General features: G+C 42.5%; 1 protein-coding gene across 1 annotated transcript; it reads right to left on the reverse strand.

Moving 5' to 3' along the window:
• Window positions 1–1701: 1701 nt before the first annotated feature.
• LOC134792277 (protein ST7 homolog) lies at window positions 1702–19106 on the reverse strand. Its single transcript, XM_063763546.1, has 7 exons — window positions 18698–19106; window positions 9658–9813; window positions 9027–9271; window positions 8510–8690; window positions 2508–2636; window positions 2160–2352; window positions 1702–2079 (listed from the first exon to the last, which is right to left on the reverse strand). Exons 1-7 carry the CDS (start codon window positions 18920–18922, stop codon window positions 1862–1864), a joined length of 1347 nt encoding a protein of 448 aa, XP_063619616.1. The 5' UTR covers window positions 18923–19106; the 3' UTR covers window positions 1702–1861.
• Window positions 19107–21459: the final 2353 nt, after the last annotated feature.

Here is a 21459-nt window from a genome sequence, read left to right on the forward strand (position 1 = left end):
AGCAGGCGCTCGGGCGCCAGCGCGGCGGCGGCGTGCGGCCAGCGCGCGGCGCACAGCGCGAGCAGCAGGGGGAGGAGGTCTCAGCGGCACGGTCAGACGTGGTGCAGCAGGCGCAGCAGGCGCTCGGGCGCCAGCGCGGCGGCGGCGTGCGGCCAGCGCGCGGCGCACAGCGCGAGCAGCGCCGCGCACACGCACAGCGCGCCCAGCAGGGGGAGGAGGGCTCAGCGGCGCGGTCAGACGTGGTGCAGCAGGCGCAGCAGGCGCTCGGGCGCCAGCGCGGCGGCGGCGTGCGGCCAGCGCGCGGCGCACAGCGCGAGCAGCAGGGGAGGAGGGCTCGGCGGCGCGGACAGACGTGGTGCAGCAGGCGTAGCAGGCGCTCGGGCGCCAGCGCGGCGGCGGCGTGCGGCCAGCGCGCGGCGCACAGCGCGAGCAGCTGGGGGAGGAGGGCTCAGCGGCGCGGTCAGACGTGGTGCAGCAGGCGCAGCAGGCGCTCGGGCGCCAGCGCGGCGGCGGCGTGCGGCCAGCGCGCGGCGCACAGCGCGAGCAGCAGGGGGAGGAGGGCTCAGCGGCGCGGTCAGACGTGGTGCAGCAGGCGCAGCAGGCGCTCGGGCGCCAGCGCGGCGGCGGCGTGCGGCCAGCGCGCGGCGCACAGCGCGAGCAGCAGGGGGAGGAGGGCTCAGCGGCGCGGTCAGACGTGGTGCAGCAGGCGCAGCAGGCGCTCGGGCGCCAGCGCGGTGGCGGCGTGCGGCCAGCGCGCGGCGCACAGCGCGAGCAGCAGGGGAGGAGGGCTCGGCGGCGCGGACAGACGTGGTGCAGCAGGCGCTCGGGTGCCAGCGCGGCGGCGGCGTGCGGCCAGCGCGCGGCGCACAGCGCGAGCAGCAGGGGGAGGAGGGCTCAGCGGCGCGGTCAGACGTGGTGCAGCAGGCGCAGCAGGCGCTCGGGCGCCAGCGCGGCGGCGGCGTGCGGCCAGCGCGCGGCGCACAGCGCGAGCAGCGCCGCGCACACGCACAGCGCGCCCAGCAGGGGGAGGAGGGCTCAGCGGCGCGGTCAGACGTGGTGCAGCAGGCGCAGCAGGCGCTCGGGCGCCAGCGCGGCGGCGGCGTGCGGCCAGCGCGCGGCGCACAGCGCGAGCAGCAGGGGAGGAGGGCTCGGCGGCGCGGACAGACGTGGTGCAGCAGGCGTAGCAGGCGCTCGGGCGCCAGCGCGGCGGCGGCGTGCGGCCAGCGCGCGGCGCACAGCGCGAGCAGCAGGGGGAGGAGGGCTCAGCGGCGCGGTCAGACGTGGTGCAGCAGGCGCAGCAGGCGCTCGGGCGCCAGCGCGGCGGCGGCGTGCGGCCAGCGCGCGGCGCACAGCGCGAGCAGCAGGGGGAGGAGGGCTCAGCGGCGCGGTCAGACGTGGTGCAGCAGGCGCAGCAGGCGCTCGGGCGCCAGCGCGGCGGCGGCGTGCGGCCAGCGCGCGGCGCACAGCGCGAGCAGCAGGGGGAGGAGGGCTCAGCGGCGCGGTCAGACGTGGTGCAGCAGGCGCAGCAGGCGCTCGGGCGCCAGCGCGGTGGCGGCGTGCGGCCAGCGCGCGGCGCACAGCGCGAGCAGCAGGGGAGGAGGGCTCGGCGGCGCGGACAGACGTGGTGCAGCAGGCGCTCGGGTGCCAGCGCGGCGGCGGCGTGCGGCCAGCGCGCGGCGCACAGCGCGAGCAGCAGGGGGAGGAGGGCTCAGCGGCGCGGTCAGACGTGGTGCAGCAGGCGCAGCAGGCGCTCGGGCGCCAGCGCGGCGGCGGCGTGCGGCCAGCGCGCGGCGCACAGCGCGAGCAGCGCCGCGCACACGCACAGCGCGCCCAGCAGGGGGAGGAGGGCTCAGCGGCGCGGTCAGACGTGGTGCAGCAGGCGCAGCAGGCGCTCGGGCGCCAGCGCGGCGGCGGCGTGCGGCCAGCGCGCGGCGCACAGCGCGAGCAGCGCCGCGCACACGCACAGCGCGCCCAGCAGGGGGAGGAGGGCCCGCGGGCGGGAGGCCAGCCCCCACGCCGCGTGGTGCGCCGGCAGCAGCTCGCGGTCCAGGCACAGCGAGCACGGCGGCGCCGGGGGACCTGCCGCGCGGACGAGTACGTTATTTAACACGTTCCTATTATTATTCGCTCCGTATGTGACCGGTGCGCGCTCTCTGTACCTGTAGAGTGAGCCGCGTGGAGTAGCTTGAGCGCGCCCTCGCAGTTCCGCCAGTGCCTGAGGTGGCAGAAGGCGTAAGCGAGGGCCTCACTGTCCCCCCTCCGGAGGACGTGCTCGGGGGGGAGGGTGAGCGGCCGCAGCTCGAGCAGGTAGGCCGGCACGTGCGGGTTGAACTCTATGGCGCGCCGGATCGTCTGCGACAGATTAACGAGTGACGTGAGCGGCGTGATCTCGTGAAAAAGGCGAAGTGCAAAGAGACCGACTCGAATGAACGCACTAAATAGTGAAAGCGTTAATTCTGGTCTCGAGATAATTATTTGGACCGAGTAGATTAGTAACGACGAGTAACCTCAATAGCTTGCAGTTCCGCGTTAGGCCTGGGCGCTAACACGGCGGCGCGCGCTCGCAGCAGCGCCGCCGTGTACAGGATGGTGGCTGAAGGAGGTAGCGACGGGTCGTCGTAGCGCGCTACCACCGCCTGGAAATATTCATCATTACAAGCTTTAATTGCATCTTAACTTGCGATGTACCCATGTATATTTGGGTCAAATCTTGCAAGCTAAAATACACCCAATATCCATTATTCGATATTATGGTGCCATAGAGCTGATTTTATGATGGACACAGGAGGTTTCCACGGGAACTCTCTGATTAATACATCGCAACCGAATTGTGTTTGGATTTGTTAAGCAAGGTTGAGACTAGCAAGAACTTGCATGCAATTTTCATTACACTGTTGCATCTGATCAAACTTATGGTTGCAGTTTATATAGCTGTGCCTCCAGTGTAAAAGGGTTAAACTCGAGTTTGTCCAAATTACAAATTTTGCCAGTACAAGGTTTATTTCAAGAAACTACATCTTTTGTGCTGACACCCACGGCCCTACGACTTCTAATCGCTGAGATATCGATTGTGCAAAAGGGTTAAAGTTTGCCAAAAATCATAACCATTATGTTCAAAACGATTTATTTTTATATAATCTCGTTTAAAAAATTGGTATTTAAGAATCGTGTTACGAACGATGGTTAAAGTAAAGTTTAATCTTAGTGAATAAACTACATTTCAAGAAACATTCGGTGTAAAGAAATCAAAATTCACTTAGATCTATTTCAACTACCTAATCTAGTTCGTGAATGACGGTAAAACTTGAGTTTTTTTATTATTCACAAACAATTTTTAGGACGTCATGATGTGTAAAGGGGTATAAATAATTTACTTTGACCGTTTTTCACCATCTAGTTTCGCTAAATTGAGTTAATGATTATGGTTAATGTTCACTTAGATTCCTTTCCATATGAAATTTTTTAGTTGATCAATGTTGTGCATAACGGTGGAAGTCAATAGGATGTGCGCGGTGCAGAAGAAGGGTCGGCGGCGCGTACGCCGCTCGGCTCTCGTGGGTCCCGCTCATGACGCATCAGAGTTGGGCAAAAATTAACTTGAATAAGAATAAGAATAAGAATAAAAACGGAAATCTTATTCTAATTCAAATTGATTTGAATTAGAATAATTCTTGCACTAGTTATTTTAGAATAAAATTAAGATGAATAAATCATGTGATTTTTATTTTAAATGCGGAATAAAAAACAGAATAATTATTCTAGAAGTGGGACTATTCTAAATAAGGTTTTATTCAATTAAAATGTTATTTAGAATTAAGTTAATTTTTGTAGTACAATCGGTTATATTTTATTTATTTATTTATTTATTACTATTCGGAGATCCAACAGCTGTTAACATGTTAATAGGTTTTATAAATGTGATACAAGAAGCCAATTACAGGTTCTCACCAGTAAATACAGATTAACAAAAACAATTGGTGGTTAGCACTATTGCACTACACATACATTTCAACGCCAAAGGCAGAGTAGCAAATTTTGAATTCGTATTACTAAAGAAGATTCAAAAGAAATACAGATTAACAAAAACAATTGGTGGTTAGCACTATTGCACTATACATTCATTTCAACGCCAAAGGCAGAGTAACTAATTTTGAATTCGCATTACTAAAGAAGATTCAAAAGAAATAAAGAAAAAAAAAAAAAAAAAAAAAAAAAAAAAAAAAACACAGCACAATGAAATTTCACATTCCACTAAGCCATGCTCATTTAAAGAACTCCTCTGTCAGGATACGCCGCACAGTTTGGATGTTGCTGTTGAAAATATCGATGTCATGCTCCTTCGTGAGTTTATTTAGACATTTACTAGCACGTATCAAAAAACTGTTCTGTCTGTAGTTACGCGAAGCATTTGGAACAGCAAGGGGTCGAAAATTTCTTGTAGATTTGGATGGAATACTGAAAGAGAGCTCAGCCAACAACTCAGGGCAATCAATATTTCCGTTTATAATATTGAGAATGTAAACTATGTCTGAGATTTCACGGCGTGTATGCAACGGAATGAGATGATGCTTCCTACAAATATTGACATAGTTGGAGGATGCATAAGGATATTTAAGTTTAATGCAGAGGAACTTGATAAATTTCTTCTGGATGCGTTCTAGTCTATCAATATAAGTATGATATCGGGGATTCCAAATTTGTGATGCATACTCAAGTTTACTCCTAACATATGTACAGTAAAGAATTTTAATAGTTTTAGCTTCAATGAAGTGTTGGGAGCTACGCATGATAAACCCTAGTGTTTTGGAGGCATTAGATATGACAGCATTAATGTGGGAGTCAAATAATAATTTAGAGTCATGAATAATTCCCAGATCTCTCATTAACTGGACTCTTTGCAGCTGTTTGTAAGTTGATTTTCACCCTTCTATTTAAAAGTCGGATTGATTTGATATTTGTTACTTTATTTGTTACTTTAGTTTAGGTACAGTACCTATTGAAGAGTTCCGCTATACACTATCCAGTTCTATCATCCGATCAGGGTGCTTAGCCAACATGCCAAACGTTAACGCTCCGTAGAGTTGCGTATAGTCTCTCTCTATCACTCTTAGATATTAGTGCGATAGAGAGACAGATGGCGTTTTGTTGTCGTAGCACTCGTAGCGCAAACGATTGGGTGCCTAGCTAAGATGCCAATTTTTGTTTTTAATTTAATAACCAAATTATTAGGTACAATTTAGCTGTTTTAAGCGCTGTCTGTCTCTATCACTCTTACATATTAGCGCGATAGAGACAGAGATAGCGTTTCGTTGTCGTAGCGCAAACGATTGGCATGTTAGCTACGCACCCAAGGTGCCTAGCCAAGTAGACAATTTTTGTTTTTAATTTAATAACCAAATCATTAGGTAAATTTAGCTGTTGTGGGGGTCTAGCCAAGATGCCGATCGTTTGTGCTCCGCCAATGAAGCACTTTCTGTCTCTATCAGTCTTACATAGTGCAATAGAGAGACAGAGATAGCGTTTCGTTGTCGTAGCGCAAACGATTGGCATGTTGGCTACGCACGCAAGGTGCCTATCCAAGTTGATAATTTTTGTTTTTTTATTTAATGACCAAATTTTTGCGTACAATTTAGCTATTCTGGGGGCCTAGCCAATATGCCAATCGCTTGCGCTCCGACAAAGAAGCGCTTTCTGTCTCTATCACTCTTACATATTAGTGCGATAGAGAGACAGAAATAGCGTTTCGTTGTCGTGGCGCAAACGTTTGGCATGTTGGCTACGCTCCCAAGGTGCCTAGCCAAGATGCCAATTTTTGTTTTTAATAACTAAAATTTCATTTAATAACCAGATCATTAGGTAAATTTAGCTGTTCTGGGGGCCTAGCCAACATGCCAATCGTTTGCGCTACGACAACGAAACTCTGTCTCTCTGACACTAATATGTAAGAGTGATAGAGACAGAAAGCGCTTCGTTGTTGGAGCGCAAGCGATTGGCATGTTGGCTAGGCCCCCAGAACAGCTAAATGTACCTAATGATTTGGTTATCTTTATAAAAAAATCGGGCAAGTGCAAGTCGGACTCGCGCACGAAGGGTTCCGTACCATAATGAAAAAAAAACGGAGGAAAAAACGGTCACCCATCCAAGTACTGACCACGCCCGTCGTTGCTTAACTTTGGTCAAAAATCACGTTTGTTGTATGGGAGCCCCATTTAAATCTTTATTTTATTCTGTTTTTAGTATTTGTTGTTATAGCGGCAACAGAAATACATCATCTGTGAAAATTTCAACTGTCTAGCTATCATGGTCCGTGAGATACAGCCTGGTGACAGACAGACGGACGGACGGACGGACGGACGGACGGACAGCGAAGTCTTAGTAATAGGGTCCCGTTTTACCTTTTGGGTACGGAACCCTAAAAACAAAAATTGGCATCTTGGCTAGGCACCTTGGGAGCGTAGCCGACATGCCAAACGTTTGCGCTACGACAGCGAAACGCTACCTCTGTCTCTCTATCGCCCTAATATGTAAGAGTGATAGAGACAGAAAGCGCTTCGTTGTTGGAGCGCAAGCGATTGGCATGTTGGCTAGGCCCCTAGAACAGCTAAATTTACCTAATGATTTGGTTATTTATATAAAAACAAAAATTGGCATGTTGGCTAGGCCCCCAGAACAGCTAAATTTACCTAATGATTTGGTTATTAAAATAAAGACAAAAATTGGCATCTTGGCTAGGCACCATGAGTGCGTAGCCAACATGCCAATGGCTTGCGCTACGACAACGAAACTATCTCTGTCTCTCTATCGCACTAATATGTAAGAGTGATAGAGACAGAAAGCGCTTCGTTGTCGGAGCGCAAGCGATTGGCATCTTGGCTAGGCCCCTAGACCAGCTAAATTGAACCTAATGATTTGGTTAGTAAATTAAAAATGATACGGTTACTGAAACTATGCGATATGCGACAGACAATTTGTAAGATTGTATTCCATAAAATAGGTATAAATTAGACAAGAGACTAACTACTATTACATCTACCTAACTATACGTAATTAGTACCTATACGGTACCCAGACTACATTTTTATTCGTGGAATATTATTTCGAATAAAAATCATGATTATACTTATTTGATTAAGAATATGTTATTCTCATTCAATTTTTTCTCATACGAATTATTCCCGACCAAAATTATTTGAATATTTTTGACGGGAATAAAATCGAGATGATTTTATTCCTACGAATTCGTATTCAAATAATGATTTTATTCTTGAATGCCCAACACTGTGACGCATGCCATCAGCTTTTATAACTTTAGTGTTCTATCGAAAACTGAAGTTACTGCGAGAAAAGGTTTACGTTTACAAACGAAAAAAAGGAAAAGTTGTTGTTTATTGAGGAAGAGCGAATTCAAATATCAAAAAGAAAGTCCTGTCGAAGAAAAGCAATCTGGAAGACTGATTATGAAATAATTGGGCAACAAAAACAAAAAAAAAACAAAGATGGGGAAGTAAGACCAACAAGTACAACTGCCCATTCGCAATTTCAACAGAGAAATTAGAGATATTAAGTCACTCTTTAATTACATAGATATTATTCTTTTTGGTTTATTTTTTTTACCAACATTCTAAAAAAATTTAATATTTTGTTCCCAAAATGGTTCCTTTACACAATACAAAACTTCAAAAAGATTTTAGCACCACTAGAGAAAGTGCAGTTTAACCTTTTCACACGTTCATTATTTTTGTGAAAAGGGATATAAGTTTTTTTTGAAAGCCAATATTTCTGTTACTTTCACGTAAGTCAGGTTAATTTCAATGAAAAATTATAATTCACGACTTAAACTATCTAAACTAATAACAAAAACCTAATTTTTTTAGAAATAATGCAGAGAAAACACGGTTTGAAACGTTTTTCGGCCATACTGAAAAATAAATTTTTTGAGTTTAACCCTTTTACACTGGAGGCACAGATTAGAATACTAATGCAGTTAGTAGTCGGCAATGTAACGTAAATGCATCTGCAATGTAAAGTTCTTGCTAATCTACGCCTCACTTTAGAATTATCTCGGTGTTGATCTTTATAGCGCCCGACATCTATCCATGGCGGCAGATGCTAGTACAGAGCGCAGAAGTAACATAAAATTACTAAACGCTTTTTTAAATGTCCAACCGCTAGTATGGCGCCCGCCCACAGTGAGGCGCTGCTCTAACAACTCTAGTAAGTTCTCGTGGGCGTGCATCGGCGCGGGTCCGTCCCGCGCGAGCTCGCGGAACACGCGGGACACCGACCTGCGCGTCCAGGTACAGGCGCTGCTCGAGCAGCACCTCGAGCAGGTTCTCGTGGGCGTGCAGCGACGCGGGTCCGTCCCGCGCGAGCTCGCGGAACACGCGGGACACCGACCTGCGCGTCCAGGTACAGGCGCTGCTCGAGCAGCACCTCGAGCAGGTTCTCGTGGGCGTGCAGCGGCGCGGGTCCGTCCCGCGCGAGCTCGCGGAACACGCGGGACACCGACCTGCGCGTCCAGGTACAGGCGCTGCTCGAGCAGCACCTCGAGCAGGTTCTCGTGGGCGTGCAGCGGCGCGGGTCCGTCCCGCGCGAGCTCGCGGAACACGCGCGCGGCGTCGCGCAGGCGGCCGAGCCGGCGCGCGCACATCCCCGCGCGCCGCTTCACGTGCGCCAGCACCGCCGCGTCCCTGCACCACATTCATGAAAGGGTAATAAATCACCGTCGATTCTATCATCGGATCAGACGGTGGTGGCATCTATCGACAGAATCTTGGATTCAAAGGGGATTTCTTCAGGTGTCGATACACCCTTAATAATTTGTATATGTATTTTACTTCGGAATATTCAGTAAAGCTGATTCGCTGATGAAGACCGCGAGATGATGACGTTCCGTTTTGTGACTTCCGATTATTTTTTTATTATAAATTACAACAATTAATAAACTTGAGCACCACGGCCACGACAAAAACTACGAGCGATGATATCGATAACGGTTGCCTCTTTTTCCTTAGTGAAACAGTCACCTGCGAGCCCTAGCCGCCGAGCCGGCCACGTTCGCCACGCCGGCCCCGCTCGACACTCGCCAGGCGGCCTCCGCGCAGCGCCACGCACGCTTCAACACTCTCTCCGCCTCGGCGACCGTGGGCGCGTCCTCCTCAGCCAGCAGTAGTAGCGCGGCGGCGCAGTCGGGCCGGATGGCGAGCGCGGCGCGGGCGGCGGCGACCCGAGCCGCCGGTTCGCGCTCTCGCCAGGCACGGGCTAACGCCGCCTTTTAATCATAAACAAATTTAAAATTTTGGTACAGATTTACAGATAAAATAGAATACAAAATCTTAGAGGATAAAAGTAGTAATCTCAGAAAAAACAAATCTAGTACAATCTGAACAATGCCGATATTGCCGATGCTGACCCCAAATTGTACCAGGTTCAACAGATTTCTTTAACAAGAGCATAGATAATGCCATGGGAACACTTCATCAGGCCGGCATCAGCCATCATGCTCTGGGGTAGTCTTTGTAACTTGGTTTTTGTGATTAAGATGAACCTGTTGCTGATTTTATGTTTGGTTTTTGGGGACAAAATCTGTTACATGTTTCTTTTCTACATAAGATTCTATCTGGTGGTAATAAAGGAAGCACTTAACAAATGCCATACCTCGCAGGGCGAGTCAGCCCCGGCCACACCAAACCAAGCTTGATGCTCCTGGGCGGACAGGTTCATGTCGTAGTAGGTGAGCGGGGCGCGCCGCGCGGCCGCCCACAGGCGCGCGTACTCCGCGCCCCGGAGCAATGCCATGGGGTTGCGCCACACCTACCACACATTTAATGATTACTGGACCATACCAAACTGGTAAACACCAGGAATAAGACATCGAAAATTTTGTAGGATTAGGTACCTACTCAGGGTTACATATCAGAATACCGAAAATTCATTTACCTAATGTCGAATCACCTATGCTCATGCTCGATTCACCTATTTTTTAATTACCTAACGATCATTTTAACTAAACATTGAATGACCTAAGTTTATAATACCTAAACTCAATTAACCTAATGGATGAAACACCTAATGAATATTTTACCTAATGCACATTTTACCTAACGCACGCTTTACATAAAGCTATTATACCTAATGCATGAAACACCTAAAGCTGACATACCTAATGGATGATCCACCTAAAGCTGATATACCTAATGAACGATATGTGTGCTGTCCAATACGATGGCAACAACAATCAAGAAATTCTCAATCTAAATCAATGGCTGCTCCACATCGCAAATTCAAATAGAAACGTAAAATATTTAGACATCAACCATCTCAATCAGGATAACACTGAGCAAAGCGAACCGACAGGTTACTTAAGTAAAAAAACGATTGCTAGAACAATATCGGCGGCTTTCATGAATTTTGAGGGAACGTCAACACTTACCTTTATAAAAACAGATTTTGAATCTTACGATGATAAACACGAACTAGACTTGGATTTTCATCTAATGATCCGAACAGAGAGAGGACTTTAGTATTAGTACATGCTACCAGCCACAGCCAAAAGCAGCCTGACAGAAAACTATTGTGTACGTCCAACAAATCAACAAACGAAAGTGTATTAACTATTACTCATTCAAACGTTCAAAGTGTTAGAAATAAATTAGAAGATTTAGAATTAGTCGCTTCAAAAACTAACAGTGATGTCATTTGTCTTTCCGAAACGTGGCTTACAGATCAACAGTTGAATATGTTTAATGTAGAAAATTATGAAATTGGCGCTTCTTTCTGTAGAACAAAACGTAAACATGGCGGAGTGGCAATATTAATAAAAAAAGGTTTAAAATATCGAAAACGTAACGACATCAGTAAGCTATCATCAGAACTAAATTGTGAGTTGGCGGCAATCGAAATTAAGACACCTAAAATTGTCATCGTAGCTGTATATCGCGCACAATGCGACTATAAAGTTTTTGAAGACATTATGTCCAAAGTGCTGACGAAATTATGTCATGAAAATAAATCAATAATTTTAGCGGGTGATTTTAATTTGGATTTCCTAAAACACTCGAAAGATACGGTAAATTTTAAAACATTACTAAGAAACTACAAATGTAAAGCATTAATCGATAAGCCAACCCGTATCACTGAAGATAGTAAAACTTGTATTGATAATTTTATAGTAGCAAATTTTGTTAAAAAGTCAGTAGAAGGCAAAGTTTTGGAAGATAAAATATCAGATCACAACTTCATAGAATTAAAATATACATTTTCAGATTCAGCAAAGTGCAATAAAAGGTTAGACAATAAAATAAAAACTAGAGTTTTTAATGATGATAGCTGTAATTACTTTCACTTCCTGTTTAATAGCGATGTCACACTAAGAAACACAATATTGAGTTTAGAAAATGCAAACGAAAGAATGGATACACTTGTTTCAGCCATTAATTACTATTATAATATAGCTTTTCCCGAAAAACGTGTCACTGTAAAGCCCAGAAATGATACCTGGATCACAAAGGGTATTGCAACCTCAAGAGAGAATCTAAATAAAATGGAGATACTACAAGCACACTTTCCTGATGATCATAGGAAAAACCGGATTAAAGTGTACAAAAAGGTACTGAAAAAAGTAATGATTTGCTCTAAGAGGCTGGGAATCTCTGGACGAATACAGAACTCTAATAATATAGTCAAAGAAACATGGAAGGTTGTGAACGAACAGATAAACCGGTGTACTACAGGGAACTTGAATGAAATTGAAGAGGTATTAGATAATAATGGAAACAGCACAAAAGATCCTTCTAAGATGGCACAAATATTTAACGATTTTTATACTACAATAGCAGAAAAAATAACATGTAACTTAAAAGTTAGTGTAGAGGAATCAAAAAATTATCTAAATTCTGTTATGAAGCCAAACAACAAGATACATTTCGGACTTATAACACTAAAAGAACTTCACATGACAATAAACAAAATAAAAAACAAAACGTCGAAAGACATACAAGCCATGGATACCAGAATATTGAAGATCATAAGATATAATGATAACATCATGGAATTACTGCTGACTGTCTTAAATAGTTGCATGGAGGAAGGGACATTCCCAGAAATACTGAAAACCGGCAGAGTCGTACCTATCTTTAAGAAAGGTAAATCAAATGACCCAAGCAACTACAGACCAGTGTGTGTACTACCTGTCTTCTCAAAGGTCTTAGAAGCGGTGCTAAAAACCAGAATAATGATTTTTTTTGAACACCACGATCTCTTCTCACACCACCAATACGGCTTCAGAACAGGGAAATCCACAGCCATGGTTATAAGAAGAGTCGTCGATTTTGCATTAGAGTCTATGGATGGGTCGCAGAAATGCGCAAGCATGTTTTGCGACCTATCTAAAGCTTTCGACTGTATACGGCATGATATTCTCATTCACAAACTACACCACTATGGTTTTGACGGCATAGCTTTAAAAATGATGGTCAGTTACATGCAGAATCGAATGCAAGTGGTTGAAGTTAGAAAAAATGTGTCATCCCCTGAAATGTGTAAAATAGGCGTACCGCAGGGATCAATTCTGGGCCCAGTATTATTCTTGATTTATGTCAATGACTTGCCTTCAAATATACCAGAATGGGCGCAGATCAGCCTTTTTGCAGATGACACACATATTGGAGTCAGACACAAAGATCAACCATCAATGGAAAGACACCTAAGATGCATCACAGACTTATTACACAAATGGTTTGAATGTAACGGCATTGTTTTAAATAAAAATAAAAGTACATTTGTAAGGGGCTGTCCATAAATTACGTCATCGATTTTTGACGATTTTTGACCCCCCCCCCCTATAATCATCCAAAAATCATGCTTCAAATGACCCCATTTCCTCCTACTTCATGCTACCGTCATCCGATGCCCAGACCCCCCCCCTCAAATTGAAATGACGTAATTTATGAATAGCCCCTAAGCTACAAGACACTTTCAAGAAAAACCAATGAAACAACCACCTTTGAGTACACTCACAATACATGTTTCTTAGGCTATGAAATTGACAGTCAACTAACACATAGCACGCATATTGACAAAGTTTGTAATAGATTAGCATCGGCTAATTACGCATTGTTGAAACTAAAGCCCCTAGTTAACCTAAAAACTTTAAAAACTGTATACTATGCTTATGTTCAAAGTGTACTAACTTATGCGATTACTATCTGGGGAAATGCAGTAGATATACACCGGGTATTGATTCTACAAAAACGCTCGATTAGAATAATATGCGGAGTAAATTGGCGCACATCTGCGAGGTCCTACTTTGTGAAGCTTGAAGTAATGACGGTCATATCATTGTTTATATACAACTCTGTGTTAGAAATTCACAAGAAAGCAAGCACTCTACTTAAGCGTTCGGATTGCCACAATTATAATACGAGAAACAATAGCAAACTAATACTTCCATCACTAAGATTAAAAAAGTGTCAAAAACAGGGAATTTTCATAAAAATAAAGCTATTTAATAAACTGCCCACAAATGTCACGGATTTACCTTTTAATTTATTCAAAAATACAGTCAAGACTTTTTTTCAAAACCATGCCTTCTATTCGATTACTGAATATTTATTATTAAAAAATATTTTAATTGACGCAAATTGTAAATAGATTTTTATTATTACTAAGCGTATTTACTTTGTAAATTCATACTCTTTAAGTATAATATTGTGAAATGCTGACTTACCATGTAATGATCATGTTACATTATGGTTAATAAACAAACAAACAAACAATATACTTAAAGTTGATTTACCTAATGGATAAAATACCTAAAACTGTTATACCTAACGAACGAAATACCTAAAGTCGATATACCTAAAGGACGGAATACCTAAAATCGATATACCTAATGCATGTTATACCGAAAGTCGATATACCTAATGGACGATATGCCTAAAGTTGATTTACCTATTGAACGAAATACCTAGAGCTAATATACCTAACGCACGTAACACCTAAAGTCGATATACCTAATGCACGAAATACCTAAGGCAGCTATATGTTTTAACGAACGAAATACCTATAGCTAATTTTATCTAAGATTATGCCTAACTACCTTCAAACAGGTAGGGTACCTACATTATTGTAGGTACCATAAATTTAGGTACCTACATTCCAAAATTTGGGCCATAATAAACTCGAATATCTTCAATCAGGTGTGACTATTATTGAATGCCGGAGTTTTAAGGAAAATGTTTTCATAACGTGATGAAAAAATTCAGACAACATCAGCAAAAAGAAAATTGGTATTAATAGTTTATTGCTTTATTAAGGGTTTGAACTTGTGGCCATAAATGTTGTAGTTAAGGTAATTCCAGGGTAGTAGGCCATAGTTTTTTTTAGAACCCGATAAAAAAATAAGTTTACATGTAATTAAAATAAATATTTTTAATACAGTTATATACAGCTCAAAAAGTGCTACTTTACGTAGCTGTTTAGCGTGCGGAAAGTTGGTTTTCGCGAACTAGTGCTTTTCACTTTTCCATTTTTTTTTAATTTATACTTGTCCAATTCATGACTACTTATTGATGAGTGTTAATATTAGTTTCCTTTAAGCGTCGTAATCAACATAAAAACCTACTGTTAATGTAAGAAAATATACATATTTCATATTTTATTACTTACCTCTTCATCATTATAACACGTTTATTTTTTTTATATTGAATATTGAAAAACCGTTCTTAATAAGTTGTCTGAATGGAACGGAATAGCTGTCGAAACGCCTGTCAAAGAAGGGGCGTTTTTTCTTACTGCCTGTTTTAAGTTTCACATTCTAATTTATTTTTGACTGCGCATAAACATTATATGATTTAAACTATTTTTTGCTTTTTGTTTTGTAGTTTTTAATTTTAATCTGAATTTAATCAATAAATGTATGAATTTTATCATTTTTAATTTAATAATTTTATTATAGGTATCTATTAATTAGATATAATATTATTTTTATTTTTATTATTAATGCTATATTTAGGTACTTACATTATCTGCAGTAAATGATTTTTTATAATGAATTTAGGTATTTCGTTCATTACATACAGTCAACAGTAAAAATATCGGTGTAGCCATTGACATAGATATCTAGGGAAGGGCTTTACGGGCAATAATAATGAGGCATGACAGGGGCCAGTATAGCGGTGTGAAACCGCTACAACGCGATTGGTTGATGAGTTCGCATCACGCGCGCGATTGGTTGATGAGTTCGCATTACGCGCGCTATTGGTCGCAACTAATTGCGTTAGACTACACGATTGGCTGGAATTCGTGAGTAACACCGCTGAACTAGTACCATTTTTAGTGCCCGTAAAGCCCGTCCTTAGATATTATACGTCAATGGGTGTAGCCAACTTATTCAAAAATATGTCCCATAGTTCTTAATAAGCTGACATAAGAGCTATGGGACATATTTTTGAGATGATTTGTGCACCCATATTTTTACAGTTAACAGTACCTAATAGGTATATCAACTTTATGTGTTACGTGCATTAGGTATATTAACTTTAGGTATTTCGTTCAATAGGTAAATCAACTTTAGGGATATCGTACATTAGGTATATCGACTTTCGGTATTACGTGGATTAGGTATATCGACTTTAGGTATTCCGTCCTTTAGGTATATCGACTTCAGGTATTTCGTTCGTTAGGTATAACAGTTTTAGGTATTTTATCCATTAGGTAAATCAACTTTAGGTATATCGTTCATTAGGTATATCAGCTTTAGGTGGATCGTCCATTAGGTATGTCAGCTTTAGGTGTTTCATGTATTAGGTAAATCGGTTTTAGGTATTTCAAGCATTAGGTGTATCAAGTTTAGGTAGATCGACCATAGGCATTCTGAGCTTAGGTAAAAAAAATATAGGTGAAACGTGCATTAGGTAATTCGTTCATTAGGTGTTATGAGCTTAGGTTAATAAACCATTAGGTGTTTAAAAAAATAGGTGAATCGAGCATAGGTGATTCGACATTAGGTAAATCAACTTTCGGTATTCTGATATGTAACCCTACTCAGACAGGGCTGCATATTGTCACCAAAGCTCTTTAAAATCTACGGTGAATATATCCTGCGCAAGGCCACAGAGAACTGGAACGGTGGCATTTCGATTGGTGGTAGGAAGATCTCCAATCTACGATATGCCGACGACACTACACTTATTGCTTCTGATGAGAGTGAGATGAACCTGTTGTTCCAATGGATAGAAACAGAGAGCAGCAAGCTGGGACTGCATATCAATCATACTAAAACAAAACTGATGTTTGTCCACAGGGATAACTCACCTCTTTGTACTCTCGAACTTCAAGACCTAGAGTGCGTCGATAGCTTTAAAAGCTAAAACTTTACTCATTCAGGCTCTTGTGCTTCCAGTCATAGATTATAGTGATGTGTGCCTTACCAACCTTTCACAAGGACTCTTAGACAGACTGGATAGACTTTTAAACAGCTGTATTAGATTTATCTTCGGCCTCCGCAAGTACGACCATGTCTCTGCCTTTCGACGGAAACTTAATTGGCTTCGTGTACGGGAACGCAGGTGCCTCAGGGTGCTGTGTATGCTCTACAGTATATTAAACGACCCAGCGATACCGGAGTACCTGCGGTCTAAATTCCAGTTTGTTACCGCACAGCCAGGCCGTGAGCTACGTTCCTCCCGAAAACTAACTCTGTCAGTTCCATTGTATCGCTCCGGATCCATGACCAACTCCTTCACCATGTATGCGATTCGTCTTTGGAATTCCCTCCCTCTCGAGATAAGGCAAAGTCAGACTAAAACTCTGTTTAAATACAAGTTGCGCAGACATCTTTTAGAAAAGTCTCTTAGTTAAGTAAATCTCATAAAAATCTGAAAGCAGGTATATAGATATATATGTATATATTTATATATATATATTGTATTATATGTACACATATGTATATTAGTATTTTATGTATGTAAGTATAAGTAAGTATATTATAGCAGTATGTATATTTGAAATAGTATGTTGTTCAACATAAAATTTATGCTTAATATTAAATTTTTCGTACTTTTAATTTTTCTTGCACCTATTACGACTTGTTCTCTGTTTGGCTCGAGGGTTAACTGGTAGAGAATGCCTTCTGGCATTAAGTTCGCCTTTTGTACAATTTTTACTGTGCAATAAAGTTTAAATAAATAAATAAATAGCTTCACCTACCTCGGCTCACTCATAACAGGTGATGGGAGCTGCGACAAGGACATCGTTCGGAGGATCCAGATGGCTAAGAGGGTGATGAGCCGGTTAGACAAGATTTGGAGGGATTGTGCTATCCAGAGGAGCACAAAGATCAGACTAGTGCGATCCCTAGTATTCTCGATCTTTATGTGTAGCTCTGAAACTTGGACTATCCAAGCCAAAAAGAAAAGTGCATCGACGCCTTCGAAATGTGGTGTTGGCGTCGACTTCTGTGGATACCTTGGACTGCAATGCATACAAACCAGTCCATTCTAGAAGAGCTACGCATAAACCGCCAGCTGTCAGCCATATGTCAAGACTGCATCCTTGCATATTTCGGTCACCTCTCTCGACGTTCTCCGAATAATTAGCCTAGAAAAGACGACTATGATGGGCAAAGTTGAGGGCCAGACGACTCACGGCAGACCACCCGCATCCCCGCACCCGCAGAGAACGACTGATGATGGTACCTACACAACTGAAGCACTGTTGATAAAACAATCTATGTTCTATGTTTTTAATTTGTATAACTTTCTCATTTCTGTTTGTGTTAATGAATAAATTATTTCTGACGCTTTACTTACTCTATTTCTTATTCAAGTTCCACCATGGTACATTATGTTTTCTGTATTTTCAATGTCCAGGTTTAACATTTTTGTCTGTAGGAATTCCCAGGACTCAAAAAAGATTCTGGATTCTGCTCGGGCGCTTTTTAAAACCCTACCTCTAAGAATGTTAGCCCTAACTTCAACTGATGTTTCAGTAGTTGCTTAGTTGATCTTCAAGATACTGTTTTCATATCCGACTGAACCAACAGTCACCTGTCCCAACTAAGTGTTAACTGTGTTCCAAAAAGTCCTATTGTTTCCACACCTGAGCTATTTATTGATTTTATTTAGAAATATTTTTTAAATGAGACTGTTGAAATATATCTATCTAATTACTTTAACCTCGTAAGTCCCCATGTACTTATACAAGTACCAATTAAATTCGATTTTTTAACTCATACATAAATAAAAGAAAGTTCCATATTCAAAAGTGCCAAAATTGCCCTGGGTCTTACGAGGTTAAATTGTTTTTGTATTGTCATACCACTATTACTTCTTTCATGATTACCACTCTTGTTTGAGGCTATTCTACAGTAATTTCCTATACAATCTTTCATAACCACTAGCAGCTCAGAGGCCTATAGAAAGGTCTCCCATTCCATTCTAATTTGAATCTTCATTTTGACAAATCAAAATTGCATTTGTCTTGGCATGTAGATAATAATGTATAATGTTAGGCACACTTGCACACAGCATTCATATAACTAGATTCCCAATGGCCTGCCAAGTTTCAACCAGTTGAGCACCTTAACTATGGCTCATGAAGAAGAGGAAATCTACTGCGACTACTGCTTAGCTAGTCTAAACTTGAGCATAGTTACTAGTGTACCTATATTGATACAAGGCTCGGGCAGCTAGTGTACCTTGCACTCCTGCGGCATGGGCGGCGGTGCGCCGGGCGGCTCGTCGGCCGCGAACCACGGGCCCAGGTGCGCCAGCGACACCTGCTCGATGAACGACGCGCCGTACTTGCGGTAGTACCACCACTCGAAGATCAGGATCAGCCCCGAGATCAGCGACGACGTGCCCGTCAGCGCCACGTAGAACTTCGGCGTCAGCGCCGACAGAAACGTCGACGAGTCCCACATCTTGATGTGACACAGACTCCGTTCGGTTGGTCAGCGCAACAACACGAAACACCCGCGGCACTAGGGCAATGATCACTCACTGATATATCAACTTCACACTAGCAACTTAATTTATCAGTTCATCGCATAATATCATATTGTCATGAATTACATGTTATTCATAAAATAAAACAAATAAATACACTCCAGTGACTCCAGAGCTTGTCAATAGTGGACTAGTATTTTCCTTGTTTGTTACAGTCAATGTAACATCCAACCGCAAGCGCTATTCTTGTGAAGTGATTCAATTTGCTCAACGGCGATTGGACAATGTTATAGATTTTTTGATAGAGAGAAAAATACACTTTTCAGGTGCGTCTGGTTGTCAAATTTGACATATATTATTTTTAATTTGAAATGATAAGATCATAGATATAATATACTTAAAGATTAAGTCTAAGCGAGCTGTCACTGTAACCACTTTTGTTTAGTGTACGATTAACAATGTGGAACCACCTTGCTGTAGCATGTCGATAAAGTCATATCGATAAACTATCGACATTTCTTGCAATTTTAATTTTACTTCAAAGGTTTAACGATACCTAAATTGAACAAAAACGCTTTTATTCTTTATTGTGGTTATCAGATCACAATTTTATCGTCACGCCCCAACAGGGAACGAAGGTAAAGTTCAGATATTAAAATACATCAATACCTACTAAAGTATGTGTTCCGCAATAATTGAATTATTTTATTATTAGGGCGAGCGAAGCGAACCCTATCACTCAAGGGCCCAACGTTTTCTGTTCTCTTTCACGGCGCAGCAACTAGTATCATTTCTCTCTCCTCGCTCTTTTAAAAATGCCGTTTGTCAAAAAAGGACAACCATACTGTTGACAAGATGAACTTCAAATCAAGTGTTGCCTTTCTTGATGTGCCCAGGCTGTATATGTGTGCGTAAAAGCGTATATGTGTGCTCTTTTAGGGATGTGAAAAGTCGATTTTAACCATGTTATATATCGATAAACGCTACACAGCGAAACGAAATAGCGATTAATTGAAGCTTCAATATCTTCGTTAAACATGAACATAGTTGAAATGCTAATGGATAATGAATATATTATAATGTAATAAAATAATTCAATTATTGCGGAACACATATTTTAGTAGGTATTTTATGTATTTTAATTAAATATCTGAACTTTCCCTTGGTTCCCTGCTGGGGCGTGACGATAAAATTGTGATCTGATAACCACAATAAAGAATAAAAGCGTTTTTGTTCATTTTAGGTATCGTTAAACCTTTGAAGTAAAATTAAAATTCCAAGAAATGTCGATAGTTTATCGATATGACTTTATCGACATGGCTACAGCAAGGTGGGCCTCATTGTTAATCGTACACTAAACAAAAGTGGCAACAGTGACAGCTCGCTGAGACGGGATCTCTATATACTAAATCTATGCTATCACTATTCGACGAACTATGCATTCTTGTGGTACACTTTACGGAAAAACTACTGCTTTGTTAGGTTTGAAATTTAACATAGTAATTTAAATTCATATCTAGATGTGTTATCAAACATAAAAATATCATTTTATAAACCTAAAAAAATAAAATAAAGTAATAACACTTTGTATGACTACTAGCGCCATCTGCTGGCCATATAATGAATTAACATTCGTGTAATGTTAATTATTTATTTCTCAACAGGTGGCGTTAGTAGTAAATAAATAAATAGGTAAAAAATTGACTAAGCCCCACAGTAAGCTCAAGAAGGCTTGTGTTGTGGGTACTCAGACAACGATACCTATGTGGTCTTTTCAGTTTCAATAATATCCATGGCGCTTACGCAATTAACGACGATGAATACAAAAGTGGGTTAAAATTTTGGATTCAGACCCACCTCGCTTCGCTTGGTTTGATTCCCAATTTAGCAATTAAGTTTCTGTGAATACCTACTAGAACTTGAATCAGAAAATAGTATTTTCAGCTCGATAAACAGTTTTGGCGCCATTAATTTATTATTACGTAAGACGATTTTGGGGAGGAGGGGGGGGTCGAACATGTCTTATTTAAAACTTCAAAAACTTCACTTACAAGGGGTGGGAGGGGGTTTTCATAGTACTTACGTAAGGTCACAAAGATGCTTTTTTTTTAAATTTCTATGAAATTATGACGTTTAAAATAATAATAATACTTCCACACTCTAGGCTATCAAACACGGTGCAGAGTTAGCTTAAAACGAGCTCAAGTACTTTTGTACAGGTATAAATAAACATTAATAAAAATATTTTTGTTGATAATAAAACACAAAAACAAACCAAACGTGTACTCATTTTTTCCTTTAGATTTTTAATTATAAATAAAAATAAGAATATTAATACAAACTTCAGTGACTTAGGGCCGATACACGACTGCAACTTGCATGGGAACTACATACCGACTGCACGCCAATTGCAACGTCGGCGTGCAATTCAACAAAATGACCCAGAACCCTGACAGTACCTAGTGGAACTCAGGTTTGGTACAACAAAGGCACATTATGTTTTGGTCATCCG

The sequence above is a fragment of the Cydia splendana genome, chromosome 7, assembly GCF_910591565.1.
Source record: "Cydia splendana chromosome 7, ilCydSple1.2, whole genome shotgun sequence".
In the NCBI taxonomy this organism is placed as follows: Eukaryota; Metazoa; Arthropoda; class Insecta; order Lepidoptera; family Tortricidae; genus Cydia; species Cydia splendana.